The sequence below is a fragment of the Schistocerca cancellata genome, chromosome 3, assembly GCF_023864275.1.
Source record: "Schistocerca cancellata isolate TAMUIC-IGC-003103 chromosome 3, iqSchCanc2.1, whole genome shotgun sequence".
NCBI classification, from domain to species: domain Eukaryota; kingdom Metazoa; phylum Arthropoda; class Insecta; order Orthoptera; family Acrididae; genus Schistocerca; species Schistocerca cancellata.
The window spans coordinates 556,755,792-556,773,020 of NC_064628.1; the positions used below are offsets into that span (position 1 = coordinate 556,755,792).

At 36.6% G+C, this 17,229-nt stretch overlaps 1 protein-coding gene across 1 annotated transcript in view; it reads left to right on the plus strand.

Moving 5' to 3' along the window:
• The window catches only part of LOC126175399 (Ca(2+)/calmodulin-responsive adenylate cyclase), a 501,843-nt gene that overhangs the window by 426,235 nt on the left and 58,379 nt on the right, over positions 1–17,229 (plus strand). The window contains exons 21-23 of the mRNA XM_049922190.1: positions 66–190; positions 3,133–3,307; positions 12,039–14,268. Coding sequence (XP_049778147.1) covers positions 66–190; positions 3,133–3,307; positions 12,039–14,268 — 2,530 coding nt within the window. The remainder of the gene's footprint in view (positions 1–65; positions 191–3,132; positions 3,308–12,038; positions 14,269–17,229) is intronic.

Below are 17,229 nucleotides of genomic sequence, written 5' to 3' on the forward strand. Positions count from 1 at the left end.
CTAATTGTTGTGAGTGTTCTACACCTATATTAACACTATACTTGCATGTGATTTCCTTACTTCAGGTATCAATATTGGACCTGTGGTGGCAGGTGTAATTGGTGCTCGGAAGCCACAGTATGATATTTGGGGGAATACAGTGAATGTTGCGAGCCGCATGGATTCAACGGGCTTACCAAATCACATACAGGTATTTTATTGTAATATAAATTGCATGTATATCTTTGTTGATTGTGTAAGCAGATATTACGGTAACATAGGGGAACATGTAATCCTATCTCCTGCAGAATCCTCACTACCACTCATCATGTTCTGTAGATCCTGTCACGTAGGGAAAATTTCAGCTTTATGAAATGAGTTGGAAAGAAAGTTCACGTAGTGGCAAATATTAATAAAACATTAACACCATTCTGCCTGTGCAATTTGTAGAGGGCCATAACTACTACAATTCATAAGTGATTGTTAATAAACGACTGCACCGAAAAGGGAAATTTATTTGAGAAACCCATAAGACTACAGAACAGACGGAACTAATGGCAATTATTTACCTTCAGGTTGAGAAATGTAAGTACTGCTGATAGGCACATTTAAAAGTTGAAAAAATTATTTATAGTTTCAAAGCGAGGAAAGAGGTATAGGTTACGGAGAAAGTTAGATAGAAAAGGCAGATCAATCAGACCCCAGGATGAGACAGGTCAATCTCAGTCCATTGGGTGACCTGCCCCTCTTCCCTTTCTGAGGAAGAAATTAACAGTTCTGAAAGCTAAAATTAGTTTTCTAATTTGCAAATGTATGTGTTACCAGTACTTGAATGTTGCCTTGTTAAAAGAAGTACTAGAGAAAAACAATTTAATTTGTGGAATCGACAGTAATTTTAGAAAAAGATTTATATCGTAGCATTTGATGAGAGGATGTGGCTGCTAAATTTGGAACACCTTAAAGCAAGAGCAACCATAGAATCTCTAGATACCTGTATGTTGAGACTAGAATTGGAGAACCTGAGCGCAAGCCAGAACACGCCTGCAGTAATATTATAGAATATTTATTTGATAAAATTACAGTAAAGGCTGCAGCATATATTGGATTGGTGCATAAGTTCGTAGAATTTTTCCATAAATTTAATAAACACAGCAGGTACACGTAACAGAGACTTATCAATAATGTGTCCTACATCCCTATTTACAACAGTCTAGCAGTGGTGGGGTAACTTTTCAATTCCACAATTAGAAATCACATGACTTTGAGGTGAAGAACTTGTCAAGCCATGTTTAGAATGAATTTCCATCCAGGAAGGAGGTTCCTTGGAGGTTATTGCATAGAGAGCAGAAAAGGTGAAAATATAACTGCACAAAATCAAGGGAATAAGATGCGTGCAGAATGACTGCCCAACATAGCTCCTGTATAGTGTTTTTTGTCAGCCTAGCAGAATGTGGGCAGGCATTATTGTGTAGTAGCATCACTGTACACAGTCTTCATGGTTGTTGTTGTTGGACAGTTTCTGATTTGTTGACAATAAATTTCAGCAGTGACAGTTAGATGTCTGGAAGCAATTCATAGTACACCACACTGTCGCCGTGCTACCAGATATTTAACATTACCTTTTGTGGATGTGCACAGTTGTTTGTTTGAGCAGTAATCTTTAACCCAATCTCGTGAAGTACTGGAGCCACTGAAAAAATCAAAGAGAAGGAAATTTTGTATCTGATTCACTTGCATCAATGCTGTAGAATTATCAAATGCCCTGTATCTAAATAGTCATTGAAGAGATCTGAGATTTCTAACTTCTCTATTCTCCTACAAATCAAGTTACAACCCTATTCTTCCCACAAATCAAGTTGCATATTCTTAATTTAATTTTATGAAATAATTTTTACTGTGTCAATAACATTTTGCTAATATTTATTAGCACAACATGTTTTGACAGCATGCTGCTATCATTAGATGCACATGTACGTTAATCTGAAGTATGATGGGGATTATTTTCTGGGTGTGCCAGTGAGGATATGTACCAAAATTTAATAATTTTTCCTGGAAATTTATTTGTCTACAGCACAGAGCACAGCAATGAATACAACACCTTCACTTTACACTTTCACATTTAGATGTTTGCAAGACAAGTTTCCAGCAAAAATGGTTAAATTTTGGAATATTATCTATCTGGCATATCCAGCAAAAAATCCTCATCACACCTCATGTAGATGAACATCTAACTGCAGTGCACCTGATGATGGCAGCACACTGCCAAAATGCGTAACAGTAATAAAAATTAGTAAAAAGTTAGAGCAGTAGTAAAAATTATGTCATAAATTTGTAATACAGTCATTGACCTCACCCAATTCCATACTACATGAGTAAATTTAAGCCTTAATCTAAGAGAAAATTTAAATTGTTATCTTGTTTATTATCGAAGTTCTTGTTGCAGCAGACCTCAGACAGAATATATAATTTCTTATATAAGTAAGAAATGCATCAAATTGCAGAGATTAATTATTCTTACTCTTCATGAGATACTTCAGAACTGAGTGAAAGTTGAACGCTGCTTACCAGTGAGCTCTTCATGAAAATAGTGACAAAAATTATAATGGTTAGTTGGTGTGTACTCTTAGCTTAATACCCTCAGTGGTGTTGCAAAAGGAGGTGTGAGAATGATCATCTGATGGGGACAGTGTAGACTACATAATATCGAAGATTTTGTTCAACACTTGTAACCAGTAGAAACACTTATTCACGATATTCAGAACATACTTTTACAGTTACCGCAGCAAGGAACAATGGTGAAATTTTGACTACGGGAATGAGGCAGCTGACAAAGTGGTACAATTGTGTTGTGAAGAACAAAGTCTAGCAGTATGTGATGTAATCCTTTGCATAGTTGCTACACTGTTAGTCAAGAGGCATGTGGCAATTGGATAACATGTGGCTGGATATAAAGAGCAGAGACATATATCTTGTAAAGCTCACAACAAGGACATTGGCTACTTCTATCAAGGTTCAGAAAATAACTAAGATCTTCCAATGCATCACTGCATTGAAACTTTATTGTATTTTCTAGATGTGTTCCATCTATTTGTGCATGACTTTGTTAAGTTTTGAAATACTCAGAAAATAATTGCAAGAATTAATTGCTTGTAGGTAACTGAAGAAGTTTATCAAGTACTGAAGAATTACCCATATGAATTCCAGTGTCGTGGTAAAGTAAAAGTGAAAGGTAAAGGTGATATGACAACCTACTTTCTGACAGACCGTAAGCAACCTGGAACAGTGAGAGTTGATGATCTCCCAAGCCTCAGAACTGGTCCTAGTTTGGGTAAGGAGACTTTTCTTTGGCATTGCACAACATGATAAACGTGTATTTGATAAGAGTTGTTAATACATCTCTCTCTCTCCATTTCATCCTTTTATACCATTTCTTATTGCTAAGCTTGTGTTTTTGTCTATAAAGTGCCTGTCGTTTCAGCTTTTAAGTGTTGGTTTAAGACACATCTCCAGCTGTGACTGTATGATCATAAAATATTCTAATCCAAAATTATGTGAATTGGGTGCATTTAAAAATCTATTTTGTTATTCTTTATAACCTGTGCATATAACTTTCAGGATGACTTTTGTAATTTGATTATTGTACATGATTGATTATAGAACAAAAATTTTATGAATAGTTTCATTAGTTAGTTCATAAGGTTGCATGGATTATTTGCATGGAGTATCAAAATCACATGAGATGGGTATTTACAGGCTTCTTAATCTAATTTGTAATTAAATATGGCAGCATGCTAGTTTACAGAACAGTAAAAATATTTAACAACAGAAGGCCGAATGTAATTCCTTTGGACTGTAAAACAAACAAGTTATAAATAAAAAAATTAGTATGCAATCAAAGGAATTTAGCCAAAGAAAATTATTTGGCTTGCTTTCCAATTTGGTTTTAGCATTGCATGATACTTCTAAAGTTAAATTAAATTATGATGAAGGGCAACATTTTTCTTACGCTGAATGTATTGACATAGTTGTTCTTCTAAAAAGTGCAATCAGTTATAAATAACAAATTCCTTTAAAGACTATATGTAGTACGATACTGTACTGGAAATGCTCAACCCCTTACACAGTTATAATAAAATCTTATTGGACCTATAGTTGTGCTAAGTTGTTCAAACCTCAAGTTAGCAGTTACCACTCAGCAATGATTAGGATGTACTTGGATGAAAATGCATGATGTTTGAACTACACAGTGTGGCTGGGAATGATTAGATTTTATGAAATTGTATCATTATGACAATGTCCATTAATCCTTAAACAGATGCCACAAGATGACCATGGGCAAGCATAAAATATTATTAAGGACTGCATGATCTTGTGCAATGGTAACTTTCTTTGTGAATGATTAGTTATCGGACTATAGAGCTCTGAAATGCTATTCACTGAAAACAAGCAAAATATTTTATTTAAGTGATTTTCTCTGAGACTTATAATAATGTGATGTCTTCCTCATGAACTTCCCCATTCTAACTTGCCAACTACTATTAATGCAGTCTCTTCCTCCACATTGTCCTCTGTCTTTTCTGCTGTTCATTTTTAATTCTTTCCCTCTTTCTCTGTTTATCTCACATTGTTCATTTTCGTATGAATTTGTGAATTATCACTGAAACTTGGCCATAATGGGAACCAATGTGGTTGTATGATCAGGTGCAGCCACATTCCATTTCAAGATAGTCTGCATTGTTTTTTCACAGTGCAAGCATGGAAATAGTAGCAATAAATGTTTGCAGTGGCAGGCATGATGGATTACTATTAACATATTAAAAGTATTGATGAAGATATAAATGACAGAGTGAGCAGAGAAGAAGCAGTGTGCTTCCTAGATGAATAAGTTAAGTTAAATGACTGTTGTGCAAATTATAGCAGATGAGATTTGTTGCTGAGAGAAGTAAGATACCATCAGATATGGTCAAGTAGGTAATCAAAAAAGTATCCTGTGTATTCAATTAGGTTTCAGTAGGAGCCAGAAAAACAAGCGATCATACATGGAGATCAAATCACAGTTACAAAGGGAGCATTTTATTTCACTCATTCATTCCTTCATACATAGTGTTCTATAATTCCCACAAGGAAATAAATCCTTCAGGAATTTGGTATGATTACATTAGGTACAACAGAATCAAAATTTCCAGTATTTCATCTAGATCAGATGTAGATACATGTTTCCTAACTCTGACTAAATGCTGACATAGTGTCATTAAGACTGGAGTATTGTTGGACAGTAGTGCTGATTGAGGTTCATTATACCTCTCTACTTGTGAGAATACTTTGATGTACAAAGTGAGGGAATTTATAGTTGACCATGTACTTATTATCATAAGGTTACAATAATAGCATGTTCAGGACTTGCAGTGTCATCTATTGGAGCATGAAACAGAGTTGAGAACTGTAAATATGATTATAGACATTCCTTGGTGGAATATAAATAATGGAAGAAGTAGAGATAACAACTCACTGTGTAGTTGAGGCAATGAGTTGTTAAGTCATTAACAGGATTGAGAACTTTCCTGAGCTTTTGGACAACTCCTCCTTCATAGCTAACTGAATATTTTTGGCTCAGAAACGGGCGGTTCGGGCAATAAGTGGTGAGAGTTCACGAACCTCTTGCCGACCTCTCTTCACGAGTCTGGGTTTTTGACATTGGCCTCTCAATATGTATATTCCTTATTGTTGTTTCTTGTTACCAATATTAGTTTATTCCCAAGAATAAGCAGCTTTCACTCGGTTAATACTTGGCAGAAATCAAATCTGCAGTTGGATCAGACTTCTGTAACTCTTGTGCAAAAAGGTGTGCAGTATACTGCTGCATCCATTTTCAATAAGCTGCCACTTGAATTCAAAAATCTTAACAGTAATCCACGTGCTTTCAAATCGAAACTGAAGAGTTTCCTCATGGGTCACTCCTTCTATTCTGTCGAAGAGTTCCTAGAAAAATTAAGCTGATTCTTACTGCATTGCTGATAGCGTTTACTTAAACTTATGGACTGACTTTTTTCAGGTTCATGAACATTTATTTTTATCTGTTATTACTTTTGTGTTGTAATTTCATGTACTGACACGTTCCATAACCTTGGAGATTTTCTCCTCAATTTGGTCCTATGGAACTTGACGTTTAAATAAATAAATAAATATATCTAAAAAGAAAGATGATGAGACTTACCAAACAAAAGCGCTGGCAGGTCGATAGACACACAAACAAACACAAACACACACAAAATTCAAGCTTTCGCAACAAACGGTTGCTTCGTCAGGAAAGAGGGAAGCAGAGGGAAAGACGAAAGGATTTGGGTTTTAGGGAGAGAGTAAGGAGTCATTCCAATCCCGGGAGCGGAAAGACTTACCTTAGGGGGAAAAAAGGACAGGTATACACTCGCGCACACACACATTGGAGCATTGGGATATGTGTGTGTGTGCGAGTGTATACCTGTCCTTTTTTTTTCCCTAAGGTAAGTCTTTCCGCTCCTGGGATTGGAATGACTCCTTACCCTCTCCCTTAAAACCCACATCCTTTCGTCTTTCCCTCTCCTTCCCTCTTTCCTGACGAAGCAACCGTTTGTTGCGAAAGCTTGAATTTTGTGTGTAAGTTTGTGTTTGTTTGTGTGTCTATCGACCTGCCAGCGGTTTTGTTTGGTAGGTCTCATCATCTTTCTTTTTAGATATATATTTTTTCCACATGGAATGTTTCCCTCTATTAATTCATATCATAAATAAATAAATAAATAAATATATTAAAAACATAGATTCCATGACTTACCAAATGGGAAAGCGCTGGTAGATAGGCACAATAATTTTTTTTTTTCCCCCCGTTTGGTAAGTCATGGAATCTTTGTTTTTAATATATTTTTCCCATGTGGAATGTTTCTTTCTATTTTATAAATAAATACACATACAAATACATAGACCTGCACAGCTGCAGTGCCCTGTCAGTGTAATTAAGGTATTAACATTTATAATAATTTTTGAGATGGGTATGTATTTCTTTCACTTGTTCTAAACTTTACTAAATTGACAATTTACCACTTACTCCGGAGTGAAATAAAATCATATGTTAACAATCAAGAGTATTAGAAAAGCTATGAATATAAATCAATAGAGAAAGAGTTAGAAAGCTACAATGAATTTTTTTCGCATTCAGTGTCAATAATGTCTTAATGTATTGTTGGGGGGGGGGGGGGTGAGAGAGAGAGAGAGAGAGAGAGAGAGAGAGAGAGAGAGAGAGAGTCATGCTCACTGAATTAAATAAAAAGAGCTTGAAATTCGCTGATTAAAAATTCTTTGAATAGTCACTCATTTGGTGTGGGAATTTTAACACAGAAAAGAAACAGAAATAAATATTCAGTTAGCTGATGATACTCACAAGAACTGCTAAACATTTTAAGCATATGTTATTCAAAGATAATTATTCCAGTCTGCAACTGAATTTATTTAGTTCTTCTCACAATTATTGCTTTAGGAAGGTGTGTTTCACTTCTCTTTATGGCACCAGTTATGAACCTTTCTTTTTTGTTAATGAAATACTTAATTTGTAGAGTTTTGTTTAGTTATTTATTTTTATGTTTGCATTTTGATATAATCTCTTTCAGTGTTCTGTGTTGTCTTTATCTTATTTTTTTATATTTTTTAAGTTATTGTCTTAGTTATTATTGTCCCTCCTATCGTGTCTGTTTATTGAGAGTATCTTTTATACAGCTGCTATTGCTGAGGAGGTTGCCATGGTCAACTAATATGACGTCACAGTGTCATCTGCTCAGGTTTGATCTCACTTGAGCATGTTACAAAATTTTGCTACTGCATTCAGTGATGCCTTGCATTTGTTTGTGGTTAAGGCTCTAATACAAATAGTATTTTTTATCATAGATTAGTTAACCTGGACTACAGATTGAAACCAGTGTGTAGAAGTACTAATTATTGCCATTGTTTGTCCAGTCACATGTTTATAAAATTGTACAGCTGTGCTGGAATATGTTGTAGCTCTTAGGAGATGACGTGGAAGTAGATGCTGGCTTATAAATTGGAGATAATGTTTGAAGATTTATTATGACAATTGCAGATGAAATCAGTTTGATGTGTGAGCTTCTGAATTTACCCTAGTCAGGATCTTATGTACCTCTAGGTAGTTGGTTATAAGGCATATCCACTAAAATGCAAATCATCCTTCCCACAATTCTCATCCTCCTCATCTCTGCAAGCTAGTTTATAAAAGTAGCAATGCAAGTGTTAGAGAGAATGCTATGAAAAATGATAAAATATAAATGGAGACAGTATGAATGGACAAAATTATTAAAAAGGTCCAAAAGATAAAATGGCAGATCTTGGGAAATAAAATTTTCGACTACATGTCCAAATAAGAGCAATTTCATTACACTAAGTTTGTATCATTATTATTTTTCTACTGTCACCATTACTGTAAAGTGCTTACGATGGTGATACAGTTCCATATGATACTAAATAATCCATCTCATTGTAGGAGTAGAATGCTAAAAAACCAGAGTTTCATTATGAAACTTCCTGGCAGATTAAAACTGTGTGCCGGACCGAGACTCAAACTCTGGAACTTTGCCTTTCGCGGGCAAGTGCACTACCAGCTGAGCTACCCAAGCACGACTCACGCCCCGCCCTCACAACTTTACTTCTGCCAGTATGAGACGAGATACTGGCAGAAGTAAAGTTGTGAGGGCGGGGCGTGAGTCTTGCTTGGGTAGCTCAGTTGGTAGAGCACTTGCCCACGAAAGGCAAAGTTCCCGAGTTCGAGTCTCAGTCCGGCACACAGTTTAACCTGCCAGGAAGTTTCATATCAGTGCACACTCCATTGCAGAGTGAAAATCTCATTTCAGAGTTTCATTAGTTCTTCATAAACAATATTTGAGATAATTTTAAGGGTGTTTGGTAGATATACAAACTCTTTCTTAGGTTTGTTGTGAGATTTTGATAAGATAGAGGGGGACATTTGCATGATGAGTGTCTGTGACTAGTTGTTGAGCTTGTAGAACAAGAAACATCAGCTTCACGCTGCCACATCTGTCTGAACAGTAGTGCAAATACTCTCAAGAAGACCATAGCAAATACACTGCTTCACACATTCAACTTTTGTTTACGGAATGCCATGATATCCGATATAGGCATATCAACAGATACTTATAGAATGAAATGGCACATTATATCACAGACTGAACAGAACATAAGAAGGTTGAATGAAAAGTAATGCGTCCACCTTCGTTAATTGGGTTTGGATGGGAATATTTTAATAAATCGAATGCAGAAATAATCCTTAGAATGTGATCTTTAATTACCAATATTCACTTTGCCACATAATCACCAGCCTATTGGATACTTTTCTGCCAATGATGAAACAGGTTTTCTGAAGCTGTTACAGAAGAAGTCAACACTGTTTCTGCAACCACAGTCTCACAGTTCTCTCAATGTCCTCATCAGAAGTATAATTATGTTCTTGCAGCTCGTTTTTCATTATTGGGAACAGATCTAAGTCAGACGGTGCTAAATCTGGACTGTGTGCAGGATGCCGTATGGTGCTGAGATTCCGTCTCTGAAGTTCTGTTGTGGTGGCATGTGAAGTGTATGGTTTGGCATTGTCATGCTGCAGAAAAACATTTCCCTTTTCCTTTCAGACTCTTGTTAGCCATCGTTTCAGAGTTCACAGAATTGTGATGTAATGATCTGAATTTATTGTTGTTCCATGATCAAGGAAATCAACATGGGTAACACCATCTGCATCCCAGAACACTGTGGCCATGTTTTTCAAACTGAGAGCTGCGTCTTGAATTTCTTTTTCTGGGGCGAGTCTTTGTGTCGATATTCTATAGACTGACGTTTCATTCTCTGATGAATCTCCTTTGGGGTGATACCTTCCGCTGTCAAGAATGAAATAACTGCACATTGACTGACCATCTGTGCTGGGTTCCATGCTTTACACTGTAACAACACAACTGTTCAATTCTAAGGCTTCCTGCCAACTGGAGCTGAAGAGAAGAGTCTACGGAACAAGCCAGTACCTGCTGCATACCAATGCTGTCAACTGTTGAAGAGTTATGAAGGTGGAGACATTACTTTTAAGTCGACCCTTGTACATTATTCGTAACACAGGTACTACATTTGAAAAATCAGCTCATAACAGTAATTTTGGGTGTTTCCAATAGCTGTATGAAAGGTAGGTGTGTATGATGGGGTGTGGAGATTGATTTTGGGGGGGGGGGGGGGGGGGGGGGCAGCATGCTTGCGTGCTTTGCTGTTGTTTTTTACTGACGTTCACATTCCAGCCTTTGGTGAAATGTTAGAAATTGTTTGGTAGCTAGTTATCAATCATCTTATGATTTCCTTGGAAATTTCTTAATATTTCTCATCCTTTACTTTCTTAAAAACAGATTATATATATGTATTATTTTACCTTCAGTTTCTTTGTGAATATCTCTAACTTGCATTTCATTTTACTCCTGAACCTTCATCAGGACACAATGTGAGTCTCATAAAAATGAAGCCAACACACACAATATTTCTTGCTCCATTAGATTAAAAATTCTTCCTTTGGCTCTATATGTGGACTTTGCTTGAATCTCATAGTTGCAACTATATGATAAGCCCCATGCTGTCTTCACACCTGTATCTATTCCCATCTCCCATTTTTGCAGAGTTCTGTGAATTATGGGGGAGCTACTCACATTTTCTAACTAGCAGTGCTATTTCAGATTCATGGATCGTATCTGTCATTACTGATATATATCAAGATTTTGTAGGAGAGTTAAAGTTTCTTTTAATGAAAAAACTGTATCAGAAATGTGTTGCCTGAAGAGGGCTCTAGAACTTCCTAATGCATGAAGCAAAAGGACCATGAGAACTGTGTATGAAGAATAAGCTACATCAACTCATTTACTCAGATGTGCCATTTTTTTTGCCATTTTGAAGATATGTTATGAATCAATGAAACTAATAGTTTGTGTCAAGTTTTGTCTTAATACACTGAGTTTCAGTTCAATTAATTTACATTGTTGGCACTGTAAGTTGTTTTTTATGCAATGTTAACAAGTGGGTCAAATATAAGACTTTTTCAAAAAACCAATGAACTAAATAAAAAACAAAGATTACTTATATTTCCATACAATGTTCAAATTTGGAAGTATGTTAACAGTCCTTTTTTATCAAACTAATTATATTTATAGTCATTTGTACGTGACTGCTTTGTACGTGTGCTTATTTATTTATTTATTCTCTTTTACCTCACATTTAAAAAACCAAAATAAATAAAGAGTCTCTGCATGCTAACTGTGGACTGTAAGATGGGTGTTTTAAGTTTCTGAAACACATTTCTTCCAGTTTAGTATTGTTAATAGAACAATATTAGAATTTGAATTGCTATAATGAGGAAATAAATTTTGGGTCGGTTGTTGTTATCTTTTGTTGTGATAGGTAATATGTTCCGCCCCACTGGAAACTTCACTGTTACTTCTCCGTGTAAGTTATCAGTCAAAAAAACAACCCTATATTCAAACAAGAGCTATCACTAGCACTTTATTACCTGGTAAACTTGTTTCTGTTTGACGGGGGCAGACACTACTTCATAGGTCTGTTCTTGGCCTCTTGGTGTGGTTCTGTGTTGTAACGTTTGACAATGTTCTAGTTTAGTACAAAATATTCATATCTACTCCTTTTGTTCCTCATCAAATGCATGATCTATTCACCACATGTGTGTGATATCTTTTGAATCCACTTGCTGAGATGTACACTGAGTGAGAATAAAGACAAAAATTCAGGTTTATATTTGGCCCACTACCATATGTTTAATTAACATCAAATTTTAAAATGCAAACATGTGGTTGGTTTAATATTTAATTTTAGTGTATGAATGGAACTTTTGTAAATAATTTAGATAGATATGATTTCTTTGTAGAAAAATGTTGTGTGAAGTTTCGAATGAATGTAATGTTTCAGTTTTGCTTGTCTCTTATCATCATTCTCATTTCTAGTCATGCTAATTTATGTTTCTATTTCTCTAGGAAACATGTATGGTGGAGTAGCAACACCTCTAGCTCTTGTGCACCAGATGCATCAAGGAGGATCAGGAGATTCTGGCAGCCGAGCTGGGAAACCACCAAGTCACAGAGTCGGAGGCAATGCCAGTGAAGGGTATTCAATGAGGAGTGCTCCACGTTTGCCACCCTTGCGAGAATCAGGATCTGGATGTGGACCGGGAGCTGGTGGAGAATGTGAACCCCTTCTTCCACCTTCTGCTGGAGCACCTCACAAGATAGTGCCACGCCAAGGGAAGAAATCTAGGAACAATAATTTGGATGATGATAGCAATTTGCCTCCACCTCCACTACCTCCCCATAACAAAAATTTCCAGCAGTCGGGCACGTCTTCCACAAAGGTTTCACAGCGGTCTGCAGAGGTTGCAAAATATGCTCCGCCATGGCCACGTGGTGCAAGCGGTAATGGTGATGGAGGAATTGTGGTACGCCATGGACCTGTAACAAATGGTTCTGGTGGAGTAAGTGGTGCAATGGCGCGTGCAACAAATCCACCACATCCGACAAGGGACTTGAATGGAGCTGAACTCAAGCCATACTTAAAACCACTTCCTAAACCTCCAACGAAAGATATCTCTGCTGGCAGACATCGGGGTCGTACTGTAATTCCACCCCCACCACCTCCCCACCATCAGTTTCGATACAGAATGGAAGAGCCAGCTGCAAGAACAAAATTACGCAATAATCCGCTTCAGAGACATTACTCAGATGAAAGTTTACAGGGTGCCAGTTCCTTTGGTTTATATTTCTCGAGTCCCCATCAGCAACAACATCGCATTCATTCTTCAGCAGATGAAATAAGCTCACTGAACCATTCCCCTAGCATTAGTTCATCAGATGAAAGTTATAGTCGAACTACAGATGCTGATGCTTCTCCTTCTCCATCACCGCCTCTTCATGCAGAAGTTTCTGTCCAGCAGTGGTTGTATCCATCAGACATTCAAGTTGATCCTTCTTCTTCCCTAGAGAATTCCCCAAGAGCCTCAGTAGATTATATACCTGGTCAGTGCTTCCTACCTAGTAGTTCTGCTGTTGTAGGTGGAAATCATAATAATAACCCTGTGTCTGGAAAGATTCCTAGTGCTCCCCCACTACACGATATTCCTCTCACACAGAACCTCTCATCCTCTCGCAGCTTCTCTCCATCAAGTCACCATCAAGGTAGCAAGTCCAGCAGGAATAATTCTTCAAATAATGGAGGGTCCTCCACCAGCAAGAGAGACTGGAGTCTGTCACCTGGTCGCCATCGACTTGACAATGGCAGCTCTACCAGTAACTCTAGAAGAAGTAATAAATCGTCTGTTGCAACCAATACAGATAATCTTCCCCCCGCTACATTGTTGGCTTTAGCTGCAACTACAAACACCATGGATTCATCAGCCTGTTGCAGTCCCCTTCCATCAGCAGCAGATGGTCAAGAGTCATACCGTGGTGACAGCTGTGGCAGTTTCGAGTACATCGGACACCGTGGCCAGCGTTATCCGGTGCGGGACAAAGTTGTGCCTCACAATGTACTGCAGAGTTCTGGCAACAGTGGTCAGGCTGTCCGTAGTGCAGTGAAAAGTGTAAAACAAGTCCATAGTTTAGACAAAAAGCTAAGTGCTTTGAGCAATAGTAAAAGTGATAGTGCATCAGTGCAACGAGATGAAAACTTTTTTTGTAAAAATATTGCATCTCATTTAAGACAGTCACCTATTGTGGAGAACTCTGATATTAAGGAGTCCATGACTGGTTTGACAGACGATGTCGATGATGATGATGACGACAATGTTTCACACATCACATCTGCCAGTGAAAAATCATCGAAAAAGGATGGTTCTAGTCAAACTGACAGGAAGGATGTGGGTCACAAAATTGCTCGTCATCATAGTGCATCTTCTGGAGGTGCTAAGAAAGGTGATTCCCATTCACCAATATCTTCAGTGCCTCCAAGCAGTGGGAAGTTCCCTTCAGTGCCTCCCATTTCTAAGTACCATCACAGTGGTGCGGACATTGTTAATAAGATACCAAACTTTGAGCGTGAAATTCAGAAGCTATTAGAGGACCAAAATCTTTTGAAGAATATACCTCCTAAACCAGAGAAAAGTCACCAAAATAAAGAAATAATATCACTAGAGGAGTTAAAGAATGTCAATCAGGTTTTAGCTGAATTGGGCCAGTCAAGTTACCTGGAGAGGGATGCCATGGTTTTAGGAAGGTATGTAATAAACCAGGCAGATGTTAGCATTTGTAATAATAACAATCTCAGTGGTCAACCTCCAAGAGAACAAGTGGGTTTAGCTGCCATACAAGAACTTGCAAGAAGGCAGCAGGATGAACTGAATAATATCACAGATTCTAATGACAATGCATGTAGTTGTCGTGTAGATTGTAAGTTTGAGGATGAAAGAATGCCCACAAAAAGAACAAGCAGCAAGGAAGGTTCACTTAAAAGGGGAAGAAACATTATCCCAATGACTGAAAGTGAGATTAATCAGGAATCTCAAAAAATCCAGCGCCATGTGCCTGTTTCTGTGTCCCCAATACAAACTGGTTGCAAATATCCACTGACAGCTCCAGGTGATAATTTCAGCAGTTGCAGTCAGCTGGTCAGTAAGGATAATAACCAGGGGGTTCATCGTTGTTCCAGTTCCAGGTAGGCCCCCATTTAATCAGAAACGAAAGTGTAATCTTTTCTCTTGACCAATACTAACAGCCAAATACTGAGGCATGTTATTTGCTTTTCTATTTTAATTTCTTTAACTTCATCTTTGTGGAAGTTTACTAGTATATATTCATTTTACTAAAATACTAACATAAATAGCACCAGCACAACCAGAAGTAATGCAGCACAAATGCAGTTTTATACAAAAATCACTGATTATGTATTTCTAATGAAATTTCTCTAATGAATTTAACAAAAGTTAAAAGTAAATTTCGTGAGGAGTAAGTGAGTAATATTTGAGTCTTACATATGACTTATCAATGACAAAACATTAGCATTGTTTGATTTCACAAGACAATAATCCTCTCATTCTTAAATTACCATACTGATGAAAAATATCAAAAGTAGTTTACAGACTGGAGCCTGTAAATCTTGAAAAGGCTAAAGGAAAGAGCTTACACAAATAACAGCACTTACTTGTTTGAAAGTATAGATAATTTGGAGATAGCTGCGTAGTAAATGAGTAAAATGGGTGGTACACATAGACTAGAAATTGAAGAGAAAAAAGCATGTAGTAGCTAAAAGTGCAATCCCTCTTCTCTATGTGTATAGTGTATATCTCAAAGCATGAATTGTAGCTGTCTTTCTCTTTAATAGCTATTTGTATACTTCTGATTCTTCTATTTTCTCTGTGACTACCTATGTACAATCTTCTATATTTATAAGCTTCACAGGAATTCTAAATCATATTAAATAGAGTAATTAATAGTATTGTCTGTGGGGAAATATGGCTCAAGCTCATGCGCTTGCCAGAAGTATTACTGTGTGTCAACTTTACACAGTTGGTAAGGTCCCATATGCCATACAAATAAAACATGTGGAAGCATGGGAGACTCCTTAATTATCAACACAGAAAAAATAAGTTCTGTAAACAGTCATTTTTATTTTAAAACTTCATTAATCATTACAGAGTGTTGTTCCTTCATCACAATGTGGATTGAGTTATTTATGCTACACAGTACATTTCACTTAGTTTCAAAAAAATCTTTTACCAACATGCAGACAAACTTTCAGGCACCATAAACTGATTTTCAGAACTGTGTTTTGTATTAAGTACCCAAATTTGTTGAAAGTGATGTATGTGTGCGTAATAGTACTGATGTCTTAAAAATACTTCCACATGCTACCCATGAAATCAGCATAAAAATAAAGGTTTTCATGTTGTATTAATCTATGTTACACTTTGATGAGACCAACTCTGGAAAAAACAGTGCAGATCAAATGTGAACATTACGAGCCACACTCGTGAGAAAGAAAGTTGGGCCAACCTATTTTGTTTGCGTTGGATATGGTGCTGTTCAATGTGTGTACTATTCAAAAAACACCCAGCCAGAGAAAGTAAATATATATTCATTACTGAATAAATACAGCAGAGATAATATTAAAACAAAATCTCCAGTTGCCAGACTATGAAAAGTATGGAAAACCATTACTAGGTGAAACACTTCTTCGACTCCAAGCGCAGTATTTTGCCCATTGCTGAACACACATAAATCTAACACCTCAAAAAGATTTTAAAAAATAAAAATGGGGATTGCAAGTTTGCATGAAACACAAAGTAGGAAGTGAAACAACATGTGGACGCATGGAGTGTAGAGTGGCATTACATCCACCATAGGCTTTCAAAATGACCATGCAATGCATAACTACTAAATTTTAGAGTTATATGCATTTTTCTATCAGAAATTCATTCAAGAGTAGCATTTTTTCTCATAGCTAAATTTTTTGTTGACAATATCTACGTTTAGGCATCGTGGTATTACATTCTCTCTAAAGTCACACTTGATGTTCTATTATTTATGTGTAAAAATTTACATTTATATTTTGAAGTATTGTTTGATAATTATACAACAAAAATATATAAAAAAGGGACAAGAATTGAATTAGCATTAACATCTACAAGTGCGGTATTACATGAAACAAATGAACTTGTACCTGCATAATAGGTAGCTGCAAATCAGGTTGTATTGCGATTGTCTTGTGCATCACACTGGCTCATTTTGAATACATCATCTGTAATCACTTTGGCACTTCATCAAACTAAATGGTACTGAAAGGGGCTAACATTAATTCAGCATATGTCATGACCAAGGTATAATATTCCAAAAATTTGTTATGGAATTATGAAATAAAATAACGCATACAAGTGTTTTTTATGCTTCTGAAACTCACAGTAATGAAGGATAGGATAAACCTAAAAACTGTACATTTAAAAATGTTACATTTTTTCAGAGCAGGCATTTTGTGCAAACATGAAACTAAAGCATTCGAGTGAACAGTTGTAATTGTGAGGAAAAATCATTGTCTGTCTTCAGTTGATGATGAGAACCACAATGGAAAGAGAACTCAAACTTCAATATTTTACTGTCTCCCAAGGTACTAACACAAATCATTTGTTCCACTCATAAACAGTTGAGTCTCACACAGAATTCACTTAAGGAATCCACCCACAAA